We start from the raw sequence: 24,343 nt of genomic DNA, 5'->3' as shown, positions 1-24,343 counted from the left end.
TTCCGGATTTTCCAAAGAGTGCTTAAATTCTGAGAGGAGGTGAGTCCCCAGGCTCAACTTGAGACCCAGATTATCTATTAATAAAAGTGATGCCCAGAATCTTGGGGTGACAGGGCATGAAGAAAGCTCCAAGCACTATTTTCAACATAAAATTCTATCTGGAAGAAAATTTTTTTAATATCTAGAATTGATTAAAAAAAAAAAAAAAACTGTGCTGTCATCAAACATGTCATAAAAGACTAATTTAAAAAAATTACTGTAGGGACTTCTTTGGTGGTCCAGTGACGTGAAGGGGCCACTTCATTGGGGGGCCAGTGAAGGGGCCACAAGTTTCATCCCTGGTGGGGGAGCCAAGATCCTGCATGCCAGATGATGCAGCCTAAAAATAAACAAAAATAAAACAACCACCACCAAAAAAAAAAAAAAAAAAAAAAGTCATAAAAAGGGAGGGGATGCAGAAAATACAAGTAGATGTTTGAATAAACACTTATACATGCTCATTTAAGTGTCTGTTTCTATAACTTGTGAGACCTAGGAGAGAGGCAGGCTTCTCCTCTGGTGGAGAACCGCTTTCAGTGTCCATGCTTACCTTCTCCCGCCTCCAGGTCTGTGGACATTCTGGAACTGACAGAGCAGGAGGAGCTGCTCAAGTTCCACTACCACACCCTCCGGCTCTACTCGGCTGTCTGCGCGCTCGGGAACCACCGCGTGGCCCACGCCCTGTGCAGCCACGTGGACGAGCCGCAGCTGCTGTACGCCATCGAGAACAAGTACATGCCCGGCTTGCTGCGCGCCGGCTACTACGACCTGCTCATTGACATCCACCTCAGTTCCTACGCCACCGCCAGGCTCATGATGAACAACGAGTTCATCGTGCCCATGACCGAGGAGACGAAGAGCATCACCCTCTTCCCGGATGAGAACAAAAAACACGGGCTGCCGGGCATCGGCCTCAGCACCTCCCTCCGGCCGCGGATGCAGTTTTCCTCCCCGAGCTTTGTCAGCATTAATACCGAGGGTTACCAGTATAGCCCGGAGTTCCCGCTGGACATCCTGAAGGCCAAGACCATCCAGATGCTGACAGAAGCCGTGAAAGAGGGCAGCCTTCATGCGCGAGACCCCGTTGGGGGCACCACCGAGTTCCTCTTTGTCCCTCTCATCAAGCTGTTCTATACCCTGCTCATCATGGGTGTCTTCCACAACGAGGACTTGAAACACGTCTTGCAGTTGATTGAGCCTAGTGTGTTCAAGGAGGCCGCCAGCCCCGAGGAGGAAAGCGAGGTGGTGGAGAAGGAGCCCTGCGTGGAAGACTCCAAGCTGGAAGGAGCCGCAGAGGAAGAAAGCAAAGGCGGTAAGAGGCCCAAGGAGGGCCTGCTCCAAATGAAACTGCCAGAGCCAGTAAAATTACAGGTAAACAGAGAAAAACGACGGCAGTGAATTCACAACCTATTAACATTGACCTTGGCCTCTTTCTCTGTGTGTGTGTATATTTGTGTTCCTGGGTAATTTTATAGTTCTTCATAAACTTAACCAGCTTCTTGTTGTACTTGGGAACATGCCCATCTACTTTTCTGGCATTTGGAATCAGTTCATTTCAGTTCAGTCCCTCAGTCGTGTCCGACTCTTTGCCACCCCATGAACTGCAGCACGCCAGGCCTCCCTGTCCATCACCAACTCCTGGAGTTTACCCAAACCCAAGTCCATCGAGTTGGTGATGCCATCCAACCATCTCATCTTCTGTCGTCCCCTTCTCCTCCTGCCCTCAATCTTTCCCAGCATCACGGTCTTTTCAAATGAGTCAGCTCTTTGCATCAGGTGGCCAAAGTATTGGAGTTTCACCTTCAACATCAGTCCTTCCAATGTACACCCAGGACTGATCTCCTTTAGGACGGACTGGTTGGATCTCCTTGCAGTCCAAGGGACTCTCAAGAGTCTTCTCCAAATGAAATCCATTAATTTTCTAATCAGGTTAATTGACCATGGTTAGTAAAAGATACATTTTAAATTTTTTTATCAGGGCAAAATTTTCTTGGTCAAGAACAGGTCTGCCTGTCATGCACATATGTGATGTGGCATGTCACTATTTCTCTGAATGTGTGTATGCATATTTGTGTGTGTGTGTGTGTGTGTGCACGTGTGTGCCTGAAAGGAGCATGGGAGATGGGTTTTTGTCCTGCCAGTGTTACAGAGCCCCAGCTCATCTTCTCCCTATATGACACTCCAGTAAATTGGGAGTTGAAGTGTTGGAATGAGGAATAGTGACTGTATTCAGACATCTTGCAGGCTGAGAAGATGGTGCGCTTGTGTCCCAAAGAACCATCTTGCCCAGGTTGGGATGCTAGTTTCTTTTTTAGAACGAATAGGGAGAGATGTGGAGGTTAAGTAAAAAAGGTGTTAAGTTATAGCAAGTGTTTCCTGACCACATTTGGGAGACATGTGGGTGTGTTAGTTGCTCAGTCATGTCCGACTCTTTGCGACCCCATGGGCTGTAGCCCGACAAGCTCCTCTGTCCCTGGGATTTTCCAGACAAGAAAACTGGAATGGGTTGCCTTTCCCTTCTCCAGGGGATCTTCCTGACCCGGGGATAGAACCTGTATCTCCTGCACTGCAGACAGACTCTTTACCATCTGAGCCACCAGGGAAGCCCCGTATTTGGCAGGGCATATATTAATCTCTTCTTTCCTGTAGCCGTTCACAGATGGGCCTGGTCGGGATGTTTCCTGTGAGCATAAACAAAGATATTTTAGCTTAATGTTCAGGCATGGGAGGCAGGGCCCCTGGAGATGGGCTGTTACAGACACTGTAAGCCTGGTATCCCTAACCCCCTGTGAGAAACTGGGTCACACAGCCGGAGGTGAGAGGCCAGCAAGCAAGCATAGCTTCATCTGTATTTACAGCCGCTCTGAATCACTTACTCGCATTACTGCCTGAGCTTTGCCTCTTGCCAGATTGGTGGCAGTATTAGGTTCTCATATGAGCACTTGAATCATCTTGAAACCACCACCCCTACCCTATCCATGGAAAACTTGTCTTCCACAAAACTGGTCCCTGATGCCAAAATGCTTGGGGACTGTTGCTGTAAGCAACACCCCTTTTGCAATTAACTTGTAGTGAAAACAATAGAGTGTAAAGGTTAAAGAAACGAATCCAATATGGAGTCAGATTTGTTTTTCCCTATTACACTTCTCCTCCTTGTCCATTAGCAGTTTCCTTGTGTTTCTCCTTGTTTCTGCAGATTCACTGACATTCTGTGTCAGTGTTTCACTGACATTCTGTTGGAATGCCTGAAACACAAAGCTCTTCATACCACTTTCTACCCCGCCTCCACCCTTCCAACCTTAGGATACTTGTTCACCAGTAGGTGTGTCTATTCTCAAATGGCAAGATTTTACTTCCTGTCTATGTTTCTAAGGAAACAGAGACCTTGCCCGCCTTTGTGCTCACCCAGGTGTCCGAAAGACTTGTTCCTAATGCTACTTTGGTTCAGTTCAGATGCTTCCATTAATATCGGGTTGATGCTTACATCCTTGACTCCCTTTTCTGCTCTTCCTTCTTCAGTCAGCATTGATTGACATCTTTCTCTGATCCAGGCACTGGGTCAAGGAAGATCACTGTCCTTGGGGGAAATGCATGCTTATGTATTTCTGTTAGAATATCTTATAATTAATCACATTAAATGCTTGGAAGGAAAAAAATGGATTTCTAGAAGAAAAATTTCAGCTGGAATACTTTGAGAAAAGTGAGAGGAGACCTTTCTGAGGCCTTTTAAGCTGAGGTCAGGTTGATGAGCAGAGGTTCAACACTTGTGAAGAAGGAGGGGAAGAGTGCTTTAGAAGCTTGTAATACAAGCTCTGAGGTGAGAAGAGACCAGTGTGGCTACAGCTTTATGAGCTGAGGAGGGAGGGTGAGGTAGGCGGAAGGCAGTAAATACAGAGTCTACCTCTTTGCTAAGGCCAGCCATATGGTGGATTTTGAACTTTATTCTAAGTTCAATTAAAACCATTGAAGAACTGATTCAAATGAATTCTTCCCCTTTTTTAACGGCTGAGTAATATTCCATGGTGTATATGTACCACAGCTTCCTTATCCATTCGTCTGCTGACGGACATCTAGGTTGCTTCCATGTCCTGGCTATTATAAACAGTGCTGCGATGAACATTGGGGTGCACGTGTCTCTTTCAGATCTGGTTTCCTCGGTGTGTATGCCCAGAAGTGGGATTGCTGGGTCATGTGGCAGTTCTATTCCCAGTTTTTTAAGGAATCTCCACACTGTTCTCCATAGTGGCTGTACTAATTTGCATTCCCACCAATAGTGTAAGAGGGTTCCCTTTTCTCCACACCCTCTCCAGCATTTCTTGCTTGTAGACTTTTGGATAGCAGCCATTCTGACTGGTGTGTAATGGTACCTCATTGAGGTTTTGATTTGCATTTCTCTGATAATGAGTGATGTTGAGCATCTTTCCATGTGTTTGTTAGCCATCTGTATGTCTTCTTTGTAGAAATGTCTGTTTAGATCTTTGGCCCATTTTTTGATTGGGCCAAAGATCTAAACAGACATTCATTTGAATCAGTTCTAATGAGATGGATGAAACTGGAGCCCATTATACAGAGTGAAGTAAGCCAGAAAGATAAAGACCAATACAGTATACTAACGCATATATATGGAATTTAAAAAGATGGTAACGATAACCCTATATGCAAAGCAGAAAAAGAGACACAGATGTACAGAACAGACTTTTAGACTCTATGGGAGAAGGCGAGGGTGGGATATTCAGAGAGAACAGCATTGAAACAAGTATACTATCAAGGGTGAAACAGATCACCAGCCCAGGTTGGATGCATGAGACAAGTGCTCAGGGCTGGTGCACTGGGAAGACCCAGAGGGATGGGATGAAGAGGGAGGCGGGAGGGGGGACTGGGATGGGGAATACATGTAAATCCATGGCTGATTCATGTCAATGTATGACAAAAACCACTACAATATTGTAAAGTAATTAGTTAGCCTCCAACTGATAAAAATAAATGGAAAAAAAAAAAACCATTGAAGAATTTTAGCAGGATAAGTCTATTCTAAAAAATCTCAACATAGCTGCTGTGAGGAAGATAGATAAGGGGAGTATGAGAGGGTGGTCCAGAGCCCACCTAGTCGGGAGGCTGACATGCAGGCTCAAGGCTGAGGAGACTGTGTTTCCACTGGAGTGGGGCAAAGCAGGTGGGGAGAGGGGCATGGACGCTAGGGCTAGCTTAGAGGCAGCATCGACAGAAATGGCTGTACTTAGGATGGTGGAATACGAGGATTTAAAGTCCTGTAACACTGCTGTGCATTTATATCACAGTTGGTATAAAGTACATTTAAATATTTCCCAAATCTTGGGCCGAACATTCTCTGGAAGGCATGTTTCTATGGTGCACTGTATCAGTTAAACATCCTTTTGGCTTCTGGTAAGAAAATACCCAGCTGACTATTTAGTGAATAAGCAGTGAACCACTTAGTTAACTTACATGCGGAGTCTGGAGGTAGACAGTTCTAGAATGAATGTAGTAGTTTAATGGTGTCATCAGGAACCCAGACCATAATATCTTGCTGTGATCCTCAGTTTATGGTTTTTATCCTAAAGTGTGTTACCTCCTCCTTTATCAGTGATCGTGCCATTAGCCAGTTTTTGAAAACAGGATATTCTAGTCTTTTGTTAATGGTAAAAACGCTTTCCCAGAAGACCCCTTGCAAACTTTTCCTCACCTACCTCATTTGCTATAGCCCTTCTAGCCACAGAGGACGCTGGCCAGTAAACGTTCATCAAAGGGACATCAAAGGGTATTTGCCATTTGAGCTTAGACAAATTGTATTTCATCCCCTGGACTGGGCACATTGCTGTCTACATAAAATCAGGATTCTATTAATAAAGGAGAAGAGTTGACAACTAAGTGTGTCTGTCACAAATTATGCTTTGATATACATTAACTATTGAAAAATTCAGAAATTAAACTTGGTGTCTTTTTAATCATCTCTTCAGATGTGCCTGCTACTTCAATACCTCTGTGACTGCCAGGTCCGGCACCGAATAGAAGCCATTGTGGCCTTTTCAGATGACTTTGTGGCCAAGCTCCAAGACAATCAACGATTCCGATATAACGAAGTTATGCAAGCCTTGAACATGTCGGCTGCACTCACAGCCAGGAAAACAAAGGAATTCAGATCCCCACCTCAAGAACAGGTATAAGAGTGAACAGAGAAGTCTTCCTTCCTTACTTTGGGTTTTATTCATTCATATTTGACACATTGCTAGAATTTTACCAGTAGTTGCAAGTGTATTTTTTTTTTTTTCCTGTTTTCTTTACACTGGCTAAGTTCATTTTGTCAGTAATCATAGGTCTCACCAAAAGAATCTACTTGGTTAGTTTAAACAAATTAAATAAGAGACTTATTAAAAGGTATCGAGCACATGATGGACCCTTGGAGGAAGCCAGTGTGCCAGATTCTGAGGTTCTTCAAGTAGGAAAAGTATCACAGGTCACAAGGGGGTCTTCATTGGCTGGCACAGCACCACCCCAGCCAGTAGGAACCCTTGACTTCTAAGACTTAATGCTCTTCATTTTGTGTCTCCTAGAAGAACCCCATGTCACTGCCACCAGTCTTGCAGATCACCTCTTTGTGGGTCTTCCTCTGGTTGCTCACCTCCAAACCCAGGTCTCCCTAGGGTGCAACCAAGTCAGAAGCCTATGCCTAAACCCAAGAATGAGCTATTCTAGGGCCATGAACTTTCTGGTATCTGCCTCAGGATGGGTCTCTTACTGTGACAAATTACCAAAATGTATTGAGTTGGTCAAAATGTTCATTTGGGTTTTTTCATAGGATGATACAGAAAAACCCAAATGAGCTTTTTGGCCCAGACAGTAGCTGTGATGGTTAAAAGGTATAACTTATACAGATCTCATCTTCAATATCTTACCTTGCTCTTTCCCTCTATATCCAAGATAGCTGTGAATGGAGGTACTTAGGGAGTAATTGTAGAATTTATCTTTTTCTCACCAGAATGTAAAGTCTTTGAGGGAAGGGACGTGGAGTTTTGTTTATTGCTGTAAAGAACATTTATTGAGTGGAGAACAAATCCAGCTTCTCCCAGAATAACTCCATTTGTTAAAATACTATTGGGTAACTTCTGCTTCTGAAAAGATGGAATACCTATTCTTCCTTCCAAGTACAACTATAACCCTGGATATTACACGAAAGACAACATAAGAAGACTGAAAGACAGAAGAAAGACTGGCTGTGGAACTTGGGAGCTGAGGAATGACATGGTGGCGAGTTCCCTGGGTTTTTGTTTTTTTCTCATCTATCACAAACTTGGAGCTTAAAGAAGCCAACAACTCAGAAACACCAAGAAAAGCCTCAACAAGTACCTTCTCTGTCTAGCCAGAGAACCAGAAAAACTGTTTTTCTGGCAAGAGAGAAAACTTTTAGGTAATGACCATGCTACTCCAGCCGAACACCACAGTAAACCTGGTGCCACACCCCACACCAAACCAGCAGACACCGAGTGGAGAGCTTAGATGTCTGCCCGGATCAGGTTGTACACAGGTGCTCCAGCTGGGGCCCTGAGAAGCTGAGACTTTATCCTGGTTGAGTGGTAATGAGGCCTATCCCTTCCAAAGGGTCAATAAGGTCACAGAGGGAGGTGTATCAAGGCGCTCTTACCCTTTCCAGCCAGGGTTGTGTGAGTTCAGGTCCACTGTTCCCAGCCTCACCCAGCAGAAATGAGGTCTCCTCTCTCCTTCAAGGAGGTCAAGTGGAGAAATGGACATGTACGCCACCTAGCAGTAATGGTATCAGAAGTCAGAAGTTTAAATAAGAAACAAAGTCTCCTGGTTTAGTTGCTAAGTCGTGTCCAACTCTTGTGACCCCATGGACTGTAGCCTGCTAGGCAGGCTCCTCTGTCCATGGGATTTTCCAGGCAAGAATACTGGAGTGGGTTGCCATTTCCCTCTCCAGGGTCTCATAGTGTACTACCAAAAATGTCCAGATTTCAATTAAAAATCACACATCACACCAAGATCCAGCAAAAACTTGAATGAAAAATGGCAATCAATAGATACCAATTCTGTGATGACAAAAATAAAAAAGTTGCAGCAAAAACAATAGGAGCTACAAAGAAGATCCAAATGGAAATTCCACAACTGAAAAATACAATGTCTGAATTAAAAATCATCAGTAGGTGGATTTAATGTCACAATGGAGGGGAAAAGAAAAAAAAATATTATTGAAGAGAGAATAGACGTTATTTAGCCCCCATAATAGAAAATAACAGTGAAAAAAATAGAGCCTGGGGCACCAATGCGAATATAGCAAAAGATCTAACATTAATGGCATTAGATTTCCAGAGAGATAGGAGAAAGAGAGTGAACTGAAGACATTCTTGAAAAAGTAATGGTTGAAAACTTTTCAAATTTGGCGAAAGTTATAGAGATTCAAGAAACTGAGTAAACTCCAAATGGAATACACCCCAGATGTAAGCCAAAAAATATTGTAATCAAAGCTCTGAACATGAAAGAGAAAAATCTTGATAGGACCAAGAAACAAATGACACTTGGAAAGACAAGTCAAGTGACAACGAATTTCTCATCAGAAAATACAGAGGACAGAAGGAAGTGGCACAGCATTTTTCGTGTGCTGAAAGAAAAGACCTGTCAACCATAATTCTATGTGCAGTGAAAATATCCTTCAGAATTGAGGGGAAATCAAAATTTTCTCAAATGAAGGAAAACTACCAGAATTGGATTATCCTGAAAGAGTGCCTAAAGGAAGTTCTTTAAACATAAAGGAAATGATAAAAGAAGAAAATTTGAAAAATCAGGAAAGAAGAACAGAAAGTGAAGGAAAGTTACTAGGCTCAAAATAGCTTGGAGTTAAAACTCCCCTCCGTGTCCTCCCCACCGTTCTATGCAAAACAAAGAACCCTCTCACCAGAAGAAAAACACGGACATTAGGGTTGATTATGCCCTGCTTCCAGCTGGTCTCAGCTTCTGGCAGATCTCCAGAATTCTTGCCCTAGCCATTTAAGAGATAACTACCCTGAACAACCTTGGAGAAGAGCAAGCCCCCTTAAGACAGTAGATTTCCACATACATGCCTCTATATGCCTACTCTTTTCTTGGGTTAGTGCAGAACTCACTTAATCTGACTGCTGCCTCTTCTCATCTCATTAAAGGTGATCTGTTCCTGTAAAGTGCCAGTCTTTTTCTTTTTCTGAACCTTGCCTTCTCTAACTCCCTTACCCTACAGAAAGTGTTAAAATAAGGGTAAATACAATTTTTTTTTCTCTTGAGCCTCCTAAATTATGTTTGATGTGCAATGCAAAAATGGTAACTCTTATATGTTCTAAATGTATGCTTACTAAATGTTTAAGGCAATTGTATTTTCAGTGGTGGAGAATAAGGGACATAAAGGAAGATAAAGTTTCTGTATTTCATTTAAACTGATAAGAGTGTTAATACCAGTAGACTGAGATAAATTATGTATATATTAATATAATATCCTGTGTTACCACCAAAATAGCTATGCAAAGAGATACACTAAAAAATACCATGGATAGTTCAAAATAGGATCCTAGAAATAGTTCAGGGAACCCACAGCACTTTGGGAAAAATAAATGAGAAAAAACAAACAGAAAACAAGTAAAATGACAGGCATATCAATAAATTCATGAGTATAAATAATTTAAATAAAGTAAGAGAGATTGACAGTGAATTTTAAAAGCTTGGCTTAACTATATGCTGTCTTTGAGAAATTCACTTAAAATGTAATGATACGTTGAAAATAAAAAGGATGAAAAAGGTATGTTATGAAAAATTAATTAAAAGAAAATAAGATGACTGTATCAGAGCAAAGAAATTTGTCATAGATAGGAACATTATATAAGAATAAGAGATCAGTCCACCAGGAAGACAAATGTGTATGCACTAGACAACAGAGCTGCAAAATATGTGAAATCAACATAGAATTGAAAGGAGAAATAGACGAATACAGGGTTGTAGTTGGAGACTTTAACACCCCTCTCTAAATATTTGAAGGACAAGATAGACAAAAAATCAGCAAGAATGGAGGAGAATACACCAGTGTTATCACTAGCAGGATCTTTGTATATTTATGGGACACTCTGCCCAATAATAGAATACAAGTTTATTTTCAAGTGTCTATGAAACGTTTGCAAAGATAGATTATAGCCTGAGCCATGAAACAACCTCAACAAATGTAGAAGAATTGGTTTTTCTTTTTCATACAGGATGGTTTTTCACCATGAGTCAAATTAGAAATTAATAACAGAAATATAGCAGGCAAATCTCTGAACACTTGGAAACTAAACAATGCACTTATTCAAGGAACAAGTCTCAAGAAAAAAATAAAAAATACATTGAACTGAAAGAAGGGGAAAATATGACATATCAAACTTTGTGGAAACAGCTGAAACTGTGTGAGAGGGAAGTTTATTGCATTAAATACTTATATATAAAAGAGCAAAAGTCTCAAAGTAATAATCTAAACTGCCATCACAAGAATTTAGAAAAATAACAACATAAGCCCAAAAGAAGCAAAAAAAAAAAGGCAGTAATATAGAACGAGGAGAAATGAATGAAACTGCAAACAGGACAATGAAAAAAATCAATGAATCCAAAAGCTAGTTATTTTTAAAAATTAAAGAAATCAATAAAATTCTAAAGGAATTAGCAAAGAAAGAAAGCAAGCACAAATTACCAAATCAGAAATGAAATGAGATATCACTACAGACTATTGATTGCAAAAGGATAGATAATATGGGAATACATGTATTCATGCTGTATGATTCTATGATTCTGTTTGTATAATGTTCTTGAATTGCCAATAATATAGAAATGGAGAACAGGTTAGTGGTTGATAGGAATTGGGGATGAAGAGCAAGCAAGAGTGAAGAGGGCGTGGTGATAAAAGGATTAGCAGGAGGGATCCTGAAGTGATGGACTTGTTCTTTTGACGGTATCAAAGTCAGTATCCTGGTTGTGATTCTGTACTACTGTTTTGCAAGATGTCACTATAGTGGGGTAACAGAATAAAGAATACACAGGATCTCTTTGTATTATTTCTTATAATAGCATATGGATCTATAATTTTCTCAAATAATAGTTTAACAAAAAATTTACGTACGTAAAACTCTAAAAGGACAACTTACAGTTGTTTATCATAAAGGAAAATTATGGAACATACTTTTCTTCATTCATGAATTTAATACTGTTGTATCCAAAACTTAAAATAAATGGAAGAAAGTTTCTTGCAGTTTGTTCAATCGAACCATTAATATTAGAAAAGGCATAGTGATCCATTATATTGCTCTTCAGTTATGTTTGGCTTTCCTTCTTTGCTGTATACTTTTAACAAATAGTTCTTAAAAATAGTCAATAATGCATGGAAATTAGCTAGAAAAATATCTAGAAGGATAATAAAAATTTAGTAAGTAAATTTAGGTCTTAATTAGTTTAAAAACACTAAGTAGACACAGGTCTAACATTTTGTGAAATTGAGAAAGGAGACTCAAATAATATGACTATTTTAGCATGCTAAGCTTTGAATTATTTGATTGTGTTATTTGTTGGATTGAGTAATAGATAATGCTTTTTCATCTGTTGGGCACAAGTCCATGAATACTTAAAAGCAGAATTTGAACATTTTCGATTTTTATAATTTTCTTTATTATGCTGTTCCTAGATTCACTTTTCTTTTACTTTAGTTCTTCCTCTTGTTTTTTCTAAACTTTCAGATCAATATGCTTCTCAATTTTAAGGATGACAAAAGTGAATGTCCATGTCCTGAAGAAATCCGAGACCAACTCTTGGATTTTCACGAAGATTTGATGACACATTGTGGTAGGGTCTTCTTGACCTAGAACTCTTACTGAATATATATTTTAGTACACATATATTGGTACAAAAGTTCTCATGTGGAAAGCCTTGAGGGGTATAGAGATGAGAAAGGCATTAAGACCAAGCAGAACATGACCAACATTCTTTTCCTTTCCCTTTTCTTCCTTCAGTGGCCTGGGGAATGGGGACAGGTAACGAGAACTTTTGTCAAAGAAGGAAGTTTTAAGTTGATTTAGTCTAAAGAAATTTGTTCATAGGCTGTTATATTTCAACTGGTTGAGGGGCCCCTTTTAAGGATTGACCTAGGAAATCTGGCATGTTTGAAATTTATTAATGCCTAAAGAACTCCTTTGATAAGTTGCAGGTCAGTAGCCCAAATCTATTAAGGCAATTCTTCCCTCTTCTGGGGGCTTCTCAGATGACTCAGTGGTAAAGAATCTGCCTGCAAAGCGAGAGACACAGATTTAGTCCCTGGGTCAGGAAGATCCCCTAGAGGAGGAAATGGCAACCCTCTCCAGTGTTCTTGGCAGGATAGTCTCATGGACAGAGGAGCCTGGCAGGCTATACAGTTCATGGGGTTGCAAAGAGTTGGATCCAACTGAGCACACATGCCCCTCTTTTTATTCTAAGAACTTTAAAAATGGAATTGACTGAATGTTCTGAATCCAGTCAATTGGTTTTTTCCTCTCTTTATGCGGTGATGTGAAAAAGTCTGTGTCTTGATGAAAGAAAACAAATTAGCTATATCTTAAGTGGTATTTTATTTTAATGAAGACAGTAAAAGTATATTAATTCAGCTTATGAATGAGGAACCACTAAATGACTGCCAGAAGGTTATACTATAAATAACTACACACACACGTATGCTATAAATAAAGGGATACTCTAAAATGGTAGATTTATTGCTTCAGACATAAAATATTCATTTGTTTTGTATATCTAACTACATATGCACTCTCTGTGTCTCAAATTATTAAAATATCATTGATATTTTTGGAGGCAAGTAAGGAGGATAAAAAGCCAGCAGGGTGTTTAGGGAGGGCAGAACTATAGGTCTAGACAGTGCCCAAGGTCAAGAAATGCCTAAGGTTAGCTTAAGTAGTAGAATGGATTTTAACTCCTAAAAGAGTCTTTTTGCTCTCTGCTTGGCTTTATATTTTGTGCTAGCTGCTGATAGCTCCAGTCTCACAAAAACAGGGGAAAAAGAGAAAGCAGAAAAAGAGAGCAATGAATGAATCTTACCTGTGAATGCTAGTGGAAAAGATCACTTAACTTGGTTTCCTCAGATGTTTCAGGCATGGTAGCATTGCTTCAAGCTATGAGCGGAAAAAATTGCAAAACCTGAGAACTGTTTCCCCTCAATGTATTTTTTAAACATTATTTGTTCTTTTCTTATTTCTCTTTGTCTTCTTCTTACTAGGAATTGAGCTGGATGAAGATAGGTCTCTGGATGGAAACAATGATTTAACTATTAGAGGACGCCTGCTGTCCTTGGTAGAAAAGGTGACGTACCTAAAGAAGAAGCAAGCTGAAAAGCCAGTTGAGAGTGACTCCAAGAAGTCATGTAAGCTATGAAAGGGCACTGCCAAAATGACTCCACCACGACATTTATTCATCATCTGAACAAATACTATACTAGACGAACCAGTGAGAAAGTTGAATTTACAGCTTGCAAGAGTCAGGTTGTTAAGTAGATCCCCATAGCCACCAGAAGTAGATAGCAGCATCAGACTATATTTGCAGGAACAGACTGAGAGATGGCAGTTTTGTAAGGATGGATGGGCTATCCCTAGAGAACTAGAGATTTAGGGGAGCAGACGGACACCCATGGCTGACTCATGTCAGTGTATAGCAAAAACCACTACAATATTGTAAAGTAATTAGCCTCCAATTAAAATAAATAAATTAAAAAACAAAGGAATTGGATCAGAGTCTATCAAGAGAAGGAGAAGGCAATGGCAACCCACTCCAGTGGGTTGCCTGGAAAATCCCATGGACGGAGGAGCCTGGTAGGCTGCAGTCCGTGGGGTCAGGAAGAGTCAGACACGACTGAGCGACTTCACTTTCACTTTTCCATTTCATGCATTGGAGAAGGAAATGGCAACCCACTCCAGTGTTCTTGCCTGGAGAATCCCAGGGACGGGGGAGCCTGGTGGGCTGCCGTCTGTGGGGTCGCGCAGAGTCGGGCACGACTGAAACGACTTAGCAGCAGCAGCTATCAAGAGAAAGTATAAAATGAGTAATTTAGCCTTCATATCTAAATAATTGCTGTTGACCCTCAAATATTCTTGCATTGAGTTAGATAAACTTTTTCTTAAAGTTTAAATAGATATTGTCTGTAACTATATTTTGGTTTGGAAATATTTTCTAGAGCCTTATGCATTTCTGATTCATCCATATCCTATTTAACTGATAAGTCATAGCTGATACTCTGTGAAACCAAATAAAGCACACTGAAGCAACGGGTTTTTCAGACCTGCACACTCATCCAGAAAGTGTTCATGAAGCAGGTCTGTGAGATCAGCTGATTCACTGTCTCACTTCTGAGACTCCTTTTATTTAAGAGGCAGTGTCAGTTTATTAACAGCGCTTATGGAAAGAAAGAAAAAAAACAAACTCATGCAATTTTTGTGTTTTTTCCCCCTAACTTACAATGGAAATCTTTTATCCATATAGTTACTGCTAAATTTATTTTTCAGTATCACAACCACATTTGAGTCAGGTCTTCAAAATCAGAGTTCAGAGTTTCTTCTGAAGCATTTTTTGTTATTATCAAGCTTATCATTTTGACCTATTGACAATGACTACATGGTTTTGAGATACGTAGAAGTATATTGGCATTTTATCTAAATTTTATATTTGGTTAAAATTGGTGAAAAGTAAAGTGTGTCTGACTCTTGCAACCCTGTTTGGACTGTAGCCTGCCAGGCTTCTCTGTTCATGGAATTCTCCAGGAAAGAGTATTAGAGCAGGTAGCCATTTTCTTCTCCAGAGGATCTTCCCAACGCAGGGATCAAACCCCGGTCTCCTGCATTGCAGGCAGGTTCTCAGATGGTAATCTGAGCTGTGGTTTTTTTTTTTTTTTTTTTTACTTTAATAAGCTATAGATTAAAACAGATTAGCAGTTTCTTTTGGAAATCAGCCAGTGTATTGATGATACATTTAGTACCTATGTATGAATTAAGACTCTTGAGAGTCCCTTGGGCAGTAAGGAGATCAAACAAGTCAATCTTGAAGGAAGTCAACCCTGAATATTCATTGGAAGGTCTGATGCTGAATCTGAAGCTTCAATACTCTGGCCACCTGATGTGAACAGATGACTCTTTGGAAAAGACCCTGATCTGGGAAAGATTAAAGGCAGAAAGAGAAGAGGGCAACAGAGGATGGGCTGGATGGCATTACCAATTCATTGGACATGATCTTGGGCAAGCTCCGGGGATGGTGAGGGGCAGAGAAACCTGGAATGCTGCAGTCTGTGAGGTTACGAAGAGTCAGACATGTCTTGGCGACTGAACAACAGCAGGATGAGGCAGTCACATCAGCCCTGCTAAGCTTTGATCATTTTACTGTATACTTTAAGAGGTTTGAAAGTCCTGTTGCTTTTAAGTGTGTTATTGCTGATCACACTGCAAGTAATCATCTATGTATAGGATAACTTTTCAACTTAATACAGTTTCATAGTCAAATCCTTTGAAGACATTTTAAGTGACAATTAGGGATACAAATTGAAGTAGAAATGTAATTTCATGAGGTCACTACTACTAAGTACTTAAATGAGGAAACAGTTGGATTAAAAAGCTCCTTAAATGACCATGACTGACCTTTTTAAGGATATATGATGTCATATCTTTAGGGAGGAGATGAGTGAAACAAAGAAAATAAAAGTAATAGGACAACCCATTGATTACCCTATAGATTGCCAATAGTAGTTCTGGAAAAGCTGCTATAGTTTTGAAATAGCTTAAATGCCTTAGTTATAAGAATAGTTTTTAAAGAAAGTTTGGGTATTTTTATCCTTGCATGCTTGTTAACTCATCTTTATTGACATACTGTCACTGATGATTGTTTAAAGAATATTTATATTTTTTCAAAAAATTATTCCTTTTCAATTCTTGTACAAACATAGATGCCAGTTTGGGTTATATCCTGGTGGCTCAGATGGTAATGCATCTGCCTACAATGTGGGAGAGCCGAGTTCGATCCCTGGGTTGGGAAGATCCCTTGGAGAAGGAAATGGCAACCCACTCCAGTACACTTGCCTGGAAAATCCCATGGACAAGAGGAGTGTGGTAGGCTACAGTTCATGGGGTTGCAAAGAGTCAGACATGACTGAGCGACTTCACTTTCACTTTTAGATTATCTGAAATATGCATTTGAAATACCCATCTAATCTGCCTTATTATTTTCCTTTTTTAAGAAGTATCCATGATTACTTTGCAGCCACTCTTCAGCAGTTGATTTCTGAGACCATGGTCCGATGGGCTCAAGAGTCTGTTATTGAAGACCCTGAGTTGGTGAGGGCCATGTTTGTATTGCTCCATCGACAGTATGATGGCATTGGGGGTCTGGTACGGGCTCTGCCAAAGACCTATACTATAAATGGTGTTTCTGTGGAGGATACCATCAATCTGCTGGCATCTCTTGGTCAGATTCGTTCCCTGCTAAGTGTGAGAATGGGCAAAGAAGAAGAGAAACTTATGATTCGTGGGTTAGGGTAAGTTATTTAACTGTTGACATTATAACCTTTGTCTTATGAATGTCTTCTTTCCAATTGTTTATCCCAGTGGTAATACAGTGGGCACTTTAGCATAAATACTCCATCTAGATTTTATGATCATTAGATTGTCAGTTTTCTAGAGATTATGTTTTAAAGCTAAATAGGAAAATTGCTCAATAATAAAGCATGACTAATTTTACAACTAGATGCCAAGGTGGCGGTGGTACATAACAGATATCTTAGATTTGTTTTTTTATTAGTTTCTGAGTGATATCCAATCATGTATAAAAATACAGATTAATAAAAACACATTAAAATCCATAGGGGTACAAATATTACCAGCAGGAGATAATAAAGAAGTTTCTCCATGTCTCCTGAGAATATAATGGGATAAAACAACTATTCTGAAAATACAACATCATAGGTTGTACTTTATGTAAATTTCAGGGTTAACATTTTCTTTATTGAATTATAGTTGATTTACAAAATTGTCTCAGTTTCCGGTATACAACAAAGTGATTCATGTCTATATATATATGTTTTTGTTTTCTTTTTCATGTTCTTTTCCTTTATGGTTTATCACAAGATATTATAGTTCCCTGTGCTATGCAATTGGACCTGTTGTTTATCCATCCTATATGCAGCAATTGACATCTGCTTGCCTAAGACAGGGTTAACATTTATGCCTCATGCATAGTCTAAGGATCCACTAGCTGAGAAGTTAACATAATTTGGCCTGAAGCTATGCTTTCTCAACTCAGTTCACTGTGAACAGTAAAAGCCTCCATGCTACCAAAGATTAGCATCCAGTCAGAAAGTGCAGAGCACCTAAGAAAATATTCCACCATAGGCAGGTCTGCAGATACAGTGAAGAATGGAGTTAGAACACCTCCCTGAAGAACTTCAAATCACAGAAAGCCAGAAAGAGAATACAAAGTTACTGTATCTAAAATGTTTAAAAATGCTAAGAAGCAGATGAAATCCTCAAAATGAGACACACAAAAAGTCCATGAAAAATTGAAAAGTATCCACAGAAAAGTTCTAGAAGTAAAAAATATAATAATTGGCATTAAAAGCAGTGATTTTAAAAGTATCAAAAGTGTAGATAAATAAAACTGAAGAGAATTAATGAATAGAATCATAGAGCTGAGGAGATTAGTAATGCAGCACTGATGGAGAAATTAACAAACCTGGGGAATAGTATAAGAAGATCCTTAATATGCCAAGTAGGATTTGTGGAAAAGACAGAATAGATGAACTATAGAAGGAAAACTTGGAAGAGCTATTGGCTTGAGTTTTGCAGAACTGATGACAAACATGAATTTACCTATTCCTAGAGTACAAATAGTTCCGCGTCCACAGTTGGGTAGATTGTAGTGAAACTCCATAACGTCAGTGATAAATAGAATATTTTGAAAGCAAATAGAAAAGCCCAGACACTTGAAAAGAAACAACGTTTAGAATTCTCAACTGCAAAACTAGTGATCATAATTCAATAAAAGATCACAAACTTCTAAGAGACCACAAAATAATAACCCTTTATTTAGAATGTGTTATTCAACTAAAATTTTATCATCATAAGCTTGTGCTTCATGTGAATTTGAATATTGGAGTTTATATTCTCTATTCAAGAGTGAGGGCAGAATAAAGAAATTTCAGAATGTTTACTTATAGTCCTTGATTGAAAGGCCTCCTAAAGGCTGTATGTATATAATGGAAAAGAAAATGGAATTCAGAAAAGTGAGAGGTAATCTGTTTCAGTGAGTATGTTACTGGCTCCTGCTGCTGCTGCCAAGTCGCTTCAGTCCCCATAGACGGCAGCCCACCAGGCTCCCCCGTCCCTGGGATTCTTCAGGCAAGAACACTGGAGTGGGTTGCCATTTCCTTCTCCAATGCATGAAAGTGAAAAGTGAAAGTGAAGTCGCTCAGTCATGTCCAACTCTTAGCACATATATGCATATGTGTAAGCAATCATTAACAAGCTTGCATGGTTTGGGAATAAGAAAATATGAGAGAGGGACTTCCCTGTGGTCAAGTGATTAAGACTTCACCTTCTAGTGCAGAGAGTGTGGATTCAATCCCTGGTTGGGGAACTAAGATCCACATGCCTCATGGCCAAAAGCTAAAACGTAAAACAGAAGTAATATTTTAATAAATTCAATAAAGACTTAAAAATGGTCCACATCAAAATAATCTTTAAAAAAGGAAATATAAGAGAATTAAGATAACCAGAGAAAAATAAAAACTTAAATTAAGCTACATGATATTCATAAGAAAGAAATACCTAAATGTAAAGATGTAAAAATCTGGAATGTGGAATGCTGAAAAGTGATGCAGAAGACAAATACTTAGGCCCCTTACTACCAAAAAAGCTAATTTGGTTCTATGAATGACAGATAAAAGAGGAGATAATGATATCTAGTGGCATAGGTAAAATAAAACACTAATAATGTATGTGTGTGTGTGTGTGTGAGTCACTCAGTCGTGTGGACACTGTGGACTGTAGTCTGCCAAGCTCCCCTGTCCATGGAACCCCCAGGTAAGGCTACTGGAGTGGGTAGGCATTCCCTTCTCCAGGAATCTCCTGCATGGAAGGCAGATTCTTTACCATCCACAAGTAATCAATGAATAGGACTGAGAAACCTTGGAGTTGGCTCTTTGAAAAACAACTAAGGAAACAGAATAACTGATGTTTTCTCTGGCTAAAAAATTTATTCTGAGGGGAAAGAAAAAAAAGTATGGAAAGACACAAATTATGTGATATTTATGTGCATTTTAAATTCATAACATTATACTAGATATTTCCTGTGGGACTATTAAATATTTGAAATCATAAACTGGAGAGGTTATATTCCAGAAATCCTTAAAATGATTGCATACTAAAAATCAGTGTACTTTTGGGACAAAGAAGGAAAACAAAGAGACTGAAACAACATAAGCTAATTTTATGTTCTTTATTTATGACTGTCTGTGCATGAGCCTTTTTTTGGAATATTAGTGCTTATATCTAACCTGAGGGAGCCTCTGGTGAGAAGTGATCTTAGTTAAATGAGAAAGGAAGCCTTCCAGGAAATGGAGAGCACTTTCTTCCTAAATGACCATGTAACAGTAAGAGGTACTATTAACATATACATCACTCAACAGGGATAAAACTCAAAATGATTATGAAACAAGATAAAATGCTACTTTTTTGTGGGATTAGAAAGATCCCAAAGTGACACATTTAATGAGTGACAACCTGCCTGCTGGTGGTAGAATTAAAGATCCATTTAATTTACCTTGAACTGAAAGCAAACGAGATTTTTCAATTAGATACCTTCCAAACTTATGTCATGTAAAAGGATTTGAATTAACAGGAGGACAAATCTCATGATTACATCTGTGGTTTGAGGGTTGAGGTTCTCTTGGCAAGCTATCATTTGTGAAGGAAAGGATGCCTTTACCTTATTTGTCCTTGCATGAAATAGATCAGACCTATATTATCCAGGTGACATAGTGGTGAAGAAGCAACGCAGTAGACACAAGAGTTGCTGGTTCAGTCCCTGGGTCAGGAAGATCTGGAGTAGGAAATGGCAACTGATTCCAGTATTCTTGGCTGGAACATTCCATGTACAGAGGAGCCTGGCGGGCTACAGTCTGTGGGGCTGCAAAGTCGGACACGGCTGAGCAGCTGAACAGACACACAATTAGCCCTGGGTCCCCAAGTCATTTATCTGAGTGGTGCTACCTAAAAGCTGTCTTCGTAAGCACAACCTAAACAAAGTGATTAATAAATTACAAGTGAAGAACTAAAACTAAAAGAAAATAATCGTATTATTTCACTTTCTTGATATAGCCAGAATATGACTAAATGAATAGATGAGTAACTCAGTTAAGGTAATCAGATTCAAAAGGAAAGCTTCAAATTTCCTATCAGTTGTATGTTATTTTCTTGCTCTGATTCTGACAGAAAATGTTTTATGGAAAAGACTCTTGCGTGATTTGATATATGTAAAAATAAAAATTAACCGAGCTCTCTTTTGCAATGATTGTTAAACATTAAAATGCCTTTATATACGTATTATAATAATACATAATACAATAATAATGAAACATTTTAGGTATCATTTCCTGCCATTTCTTTAAATTAATTGTCTCTTTTAATAAGTAGGATTACTTGTACCTGGGCTTCAATTTAGTTTGGTGTCTCTTGGAGAATACATCGCCTTTAAAAGAATTTCACCAGAATAATAACATAAATGTAGCAGGAAATAGCACTACTGTTCTTAAACATACAAATCATGAATATAGTTCTAAAAACAGTGCATGTGAAAAGGAGAGATACTTATACAGCAATTATTTATATAGGAACTTTCATAAGAATGTAAGAATAACATTGCTTCATATTTCTGTACAAAATAAGGTTGAATTTGGATATCCATGGAATTAGGAATGATAAGTGTCCCAAACTCTGTGTCATATAAATTAATATTTACTTATTTAGTACATTTCTTGCAACTAAAAAGAATAAATGATTTGTATAATATCTTTGGAAAACTTTCTGTATCTTTGAGGAAAGCCCAATTATCTTTATTTTCTTTTAAGGCTTGGTGACGATTTCTCTTACATGTCCATACATGCTAGTAATTATTTCCAAAATACTTATGATCTCAGATAAATTTTTATTTAAATTTTGCTATAACTCTTTGCTTCACTTAAACTTGTGTTGTCCTTTCTAGGGATATCATGAACAATAAAGTGTTTTACCAGCATCCTAATCTCATGAGGGCACTTGGGATGCATGAGACAGTGATGGAGGTCATGGTCAATGTCCTTGGAGGTGGAGAGTCCAAGGTAAAGGAAACCCTTTATTCTTGGGATGCCATTTACTATAACCTCCTAGAGTACATTCATTGTGTATTCTTGTGAATTTTGTAAATCCTCTTAGAACTGTTTTTTAAACAATCCCTTACAGGTTGAGAGGTGGCTATATTTCTATAGTCACCCCCACAGGATCCACAGGTGATTGGTTCCAGGACCTTACTGCAGATACCAAAATCCACAGATGCTCCGGTCCCTTAGGTTAAATGCATAGTATTTGTGTAAAACCTATGCACATTCTTTCATATACTCTGAATCATGTCTAGATAACTTATAATACCGAATATAAATTCTATCTAAATAGTTACTGGCATATAGCAAACTCAGGTTTTGCTTTTTAGAGCATTCTGTAGTTTTTGCTTTTTGGTTGAATCTGCAGATGTGTAACCTGCAGATAAAGAGGTCTGACTGAAGGTTTTTTTTTTTGATATTGATAATTTGCTTGAAAAAGTGAACGTATTAGTCACTCAATTGTATCCGACTCTTTGTGATCCCATGGACTATAGCCCACCATGCTTCTCTGTCCATAGAATTCTCCAGGCAAGAATACTGGAGTGGTTGCCATTCCCTTTTCCAGGGGATCTCCTGACTCAGGGATCAGACCAGGGATCAAACCCAGGTCTCCTGCATTGCAGGCAGATTCTTCACCATCTTGAGTCACCAGGGAAGCCTGATAATTTGTCTAATGCCATGTAACTTGCTATTTTCTCTATTATTCTCATTTAGAAGATATTTAGAAACTATAACAGTTAATAATATGCTAATTTTTATACAATTAAATACATTTCCATCACATTCAAAGTCCATAACAAAAACATGCTCTCTAGACCCAACCATTCCCTTGGTTCAGACAAGAGTTAGTTCCACTGAATTCCTGATGCAGAATATGCTTTATAGTATGTTGAAGATGATACTGTATAGTACTTGTTGTAAGACTCTCAGGTGACATTTTAAATGGTTAAAATGTAAAATAAAAAGTTTTAGGACCAAATAAATAGAATAATGTATAATTCCACGTAAAGCAGTGCCATTTCATGACCTCTGATTTGAAAAAATTATTTTCTTTTTGAAATTTTAAAATGTATTTTTCCGAATTTGGAAATGAGTCCATATTTCTCACGTTCGGACTCTTGGTTAGACAAACTTATAAAGATATTTATAAAATATTCTGTTTAATAAGAGCTTGGAGTCTTTGGGGATTATCTGTGGTATACTAGAATAAGATCTAGATGTCAAGGGAGATATGTTTGCTGGGGCCTAGCAGGCAGACCTTCCAGGAAGGGTGTTCATCACAGGAGACAAGTCATGTACCAGTCAGGGAAGATCTGAATTCCTGGAATCTTAATAATAATATAACAACAACACTGATGATAAGAACATCCTATTCAGTCAGTTCAGTCATTCAGTCGTGTCCGACTCTTTGCAACCCCATGAATCGCAGCACCCCAGGCCTCTGTGTCCATCACCAACTCGCAAAGTCTACCCAAACCCATGTCCATCGGAGTCAGTGATGCCATGCAGCCATCTCATCCTCTGTCGTCCCCTTCTCCTCCTGCCCCCAGTCCTTCCCAGCATTAGGTAGGGTCTTTTCCAACGAGTCAACTCTTCACTTGAGGTGGCCAAAGTATTGGTGTTTCAGCTTCAACATCCTATTATGTGGTTCCAAATATTAAACTGGGTATTTTTCACAAAATGCCTCATTGAACTGTCCTTCCTTTGCCTAAATATTATTATCCATCTTATTCCAGTTTTGCAGAATAGAATCAGTGAGATTGTTTAATTTTCCAAGGAAGCACAGCTAATAGTGGGCATCAAGAATCACAGTTGAGCCTGCCTGAATCCTAAAGTAGGCTCATGCTACCTTTAAGTATAGGGCTGTAGATATTTTCCATATCAAACCATTGACAATAGTGAGGTTTCCTATTAGTGTCAGGCTTGATTTTTAGTGGCTCTAGGACTAGAGGAGCCCTCATCTGGACACTCAAAGGTCTTTAGTATCCGAGGCTTGGTAGACATGGGCACACATGGATGGGCAATCTGACTGAGACCTCAACTTCAGAACTCACTATTAACAAAGTTTCTTTGCTTTCCCAGCTAACTAAATGCTCTTTATGTAGGAAATCACTTTTCCAAAGATGGTGGCCAACTGTTGCCGTTTTCTCTGTTACTTCTGTCGTATAAGTAGGCAGAATCAGAAAGCTATGTTTGATCATCTCAGTTATTTACTGGAAAACAGCAGTGTTGGTCTTGGTAAGTAAATGTATGACTTTCATTGAATCTTGAAGATAAAAGGGATATACAAACTGGATTTTAAAACTACACTTTAAATTATTTTGGATTGGTACAATGTGTAATGTATTTAGAGATGAAATTCTATGTGAAAATATGTTTTTATACGGGATTCAGAGTTACAGCACAATTCAGGTTTTGTTCCATCTTTGCTTTAACAGCCTCACCAGCTATGAGAGGGTCAACACCATTGGATGTGGCAGCAGCCTCGGTGATGGATAATAATGAACTAGCTTTAGCTTTGCGGGAGCCAGATCTGGAAAAGGTAGGTACAATCTCTGCCCGATGTGCTTGTGTGAGTTAACAGTTGTTTATAGTTGTTTCTCAAGATATTTAACTATAAACAGTTATAATTATGTTGTTATAACTATAATATACTATGTATTCTAAATGTGTTACACTTCTTATATGTAATAGACTTCCCTGGTGGCTCAGAGAGTAAAGAATCTGCCTGTGCTGCAGGAGACATGGGTTCGATCCCTGGGTTGGGAAGATTCCCTAGAGAAGGGACTAGCTCCCCACTCCGTATTCTTGCCTGGAAAATTCCATGGACGGAGGAACCTGGTGGGCTAGAGTCCATGGGGTTGC

The 24,343-nt window shown here is 39.0% G+C and overlaps 1 protein-coding gene across 1 annotated transcript in view; it reads left to right on the top strand.

Moving 5' to 3' along the window:
• RYR2 (ryanodine receptor 2) overlaps window positions 1-24,343 on the top strand; it is a 798,221-nt gene that overhangs the window by 536,338 nt on the left and 237,540 nt on the right. The window contains exons 37-44 of the mRNA XM_061161401.1: window positions 606-1,410; window positions 6,015-6,215; window positions 11,787-11,892; window positions 13,310-13,453; window positions 16,330-16,603; window positions 21,325-21,439; window positions 23,584-23,716; window positions 23,917-24,024. Of these exons, the coding sequence (XP_061017384.1) occupies window positions 606-1,410; window positions 6,015-6,215; window positions 11,787-11,892; window positions 13,310-13,453; window positions 16,330-16,603; window positions 21,325-21,439; window positions 23,584-23,716; window positions 23,917-24,024 (1,886 nt within the window). The remainder of the gene's footprint in view (window positions 1-605; window positions 1,411-6,014; window positions 6,216-11,786; window positions 11,893-13,309; window positions 13,454-16,329; window positions 16,604-21,324; window positions 21,440-23,583; window positions 23,717-23,916; window positions 24,025-24,343) is intronic.

The sequence above is a fragment of the Dama dama genome, chromosome 15 (assembly GCF_033118175.1).
Source record: "Dama dama isolate Ldn47 chromosome 15, ASM3311817v1, whole genome shotgun sequence".
Taxonomy (NCBI): domain Eukaryota; kingdom Metazoa; phylum Chordata; class Mammalia; order Artiodactyla; family Cervidae; genus Dama; species Dama dama.
This window is presented reverse-complemented; position numbering and strand designations above follow the sequence as displayed.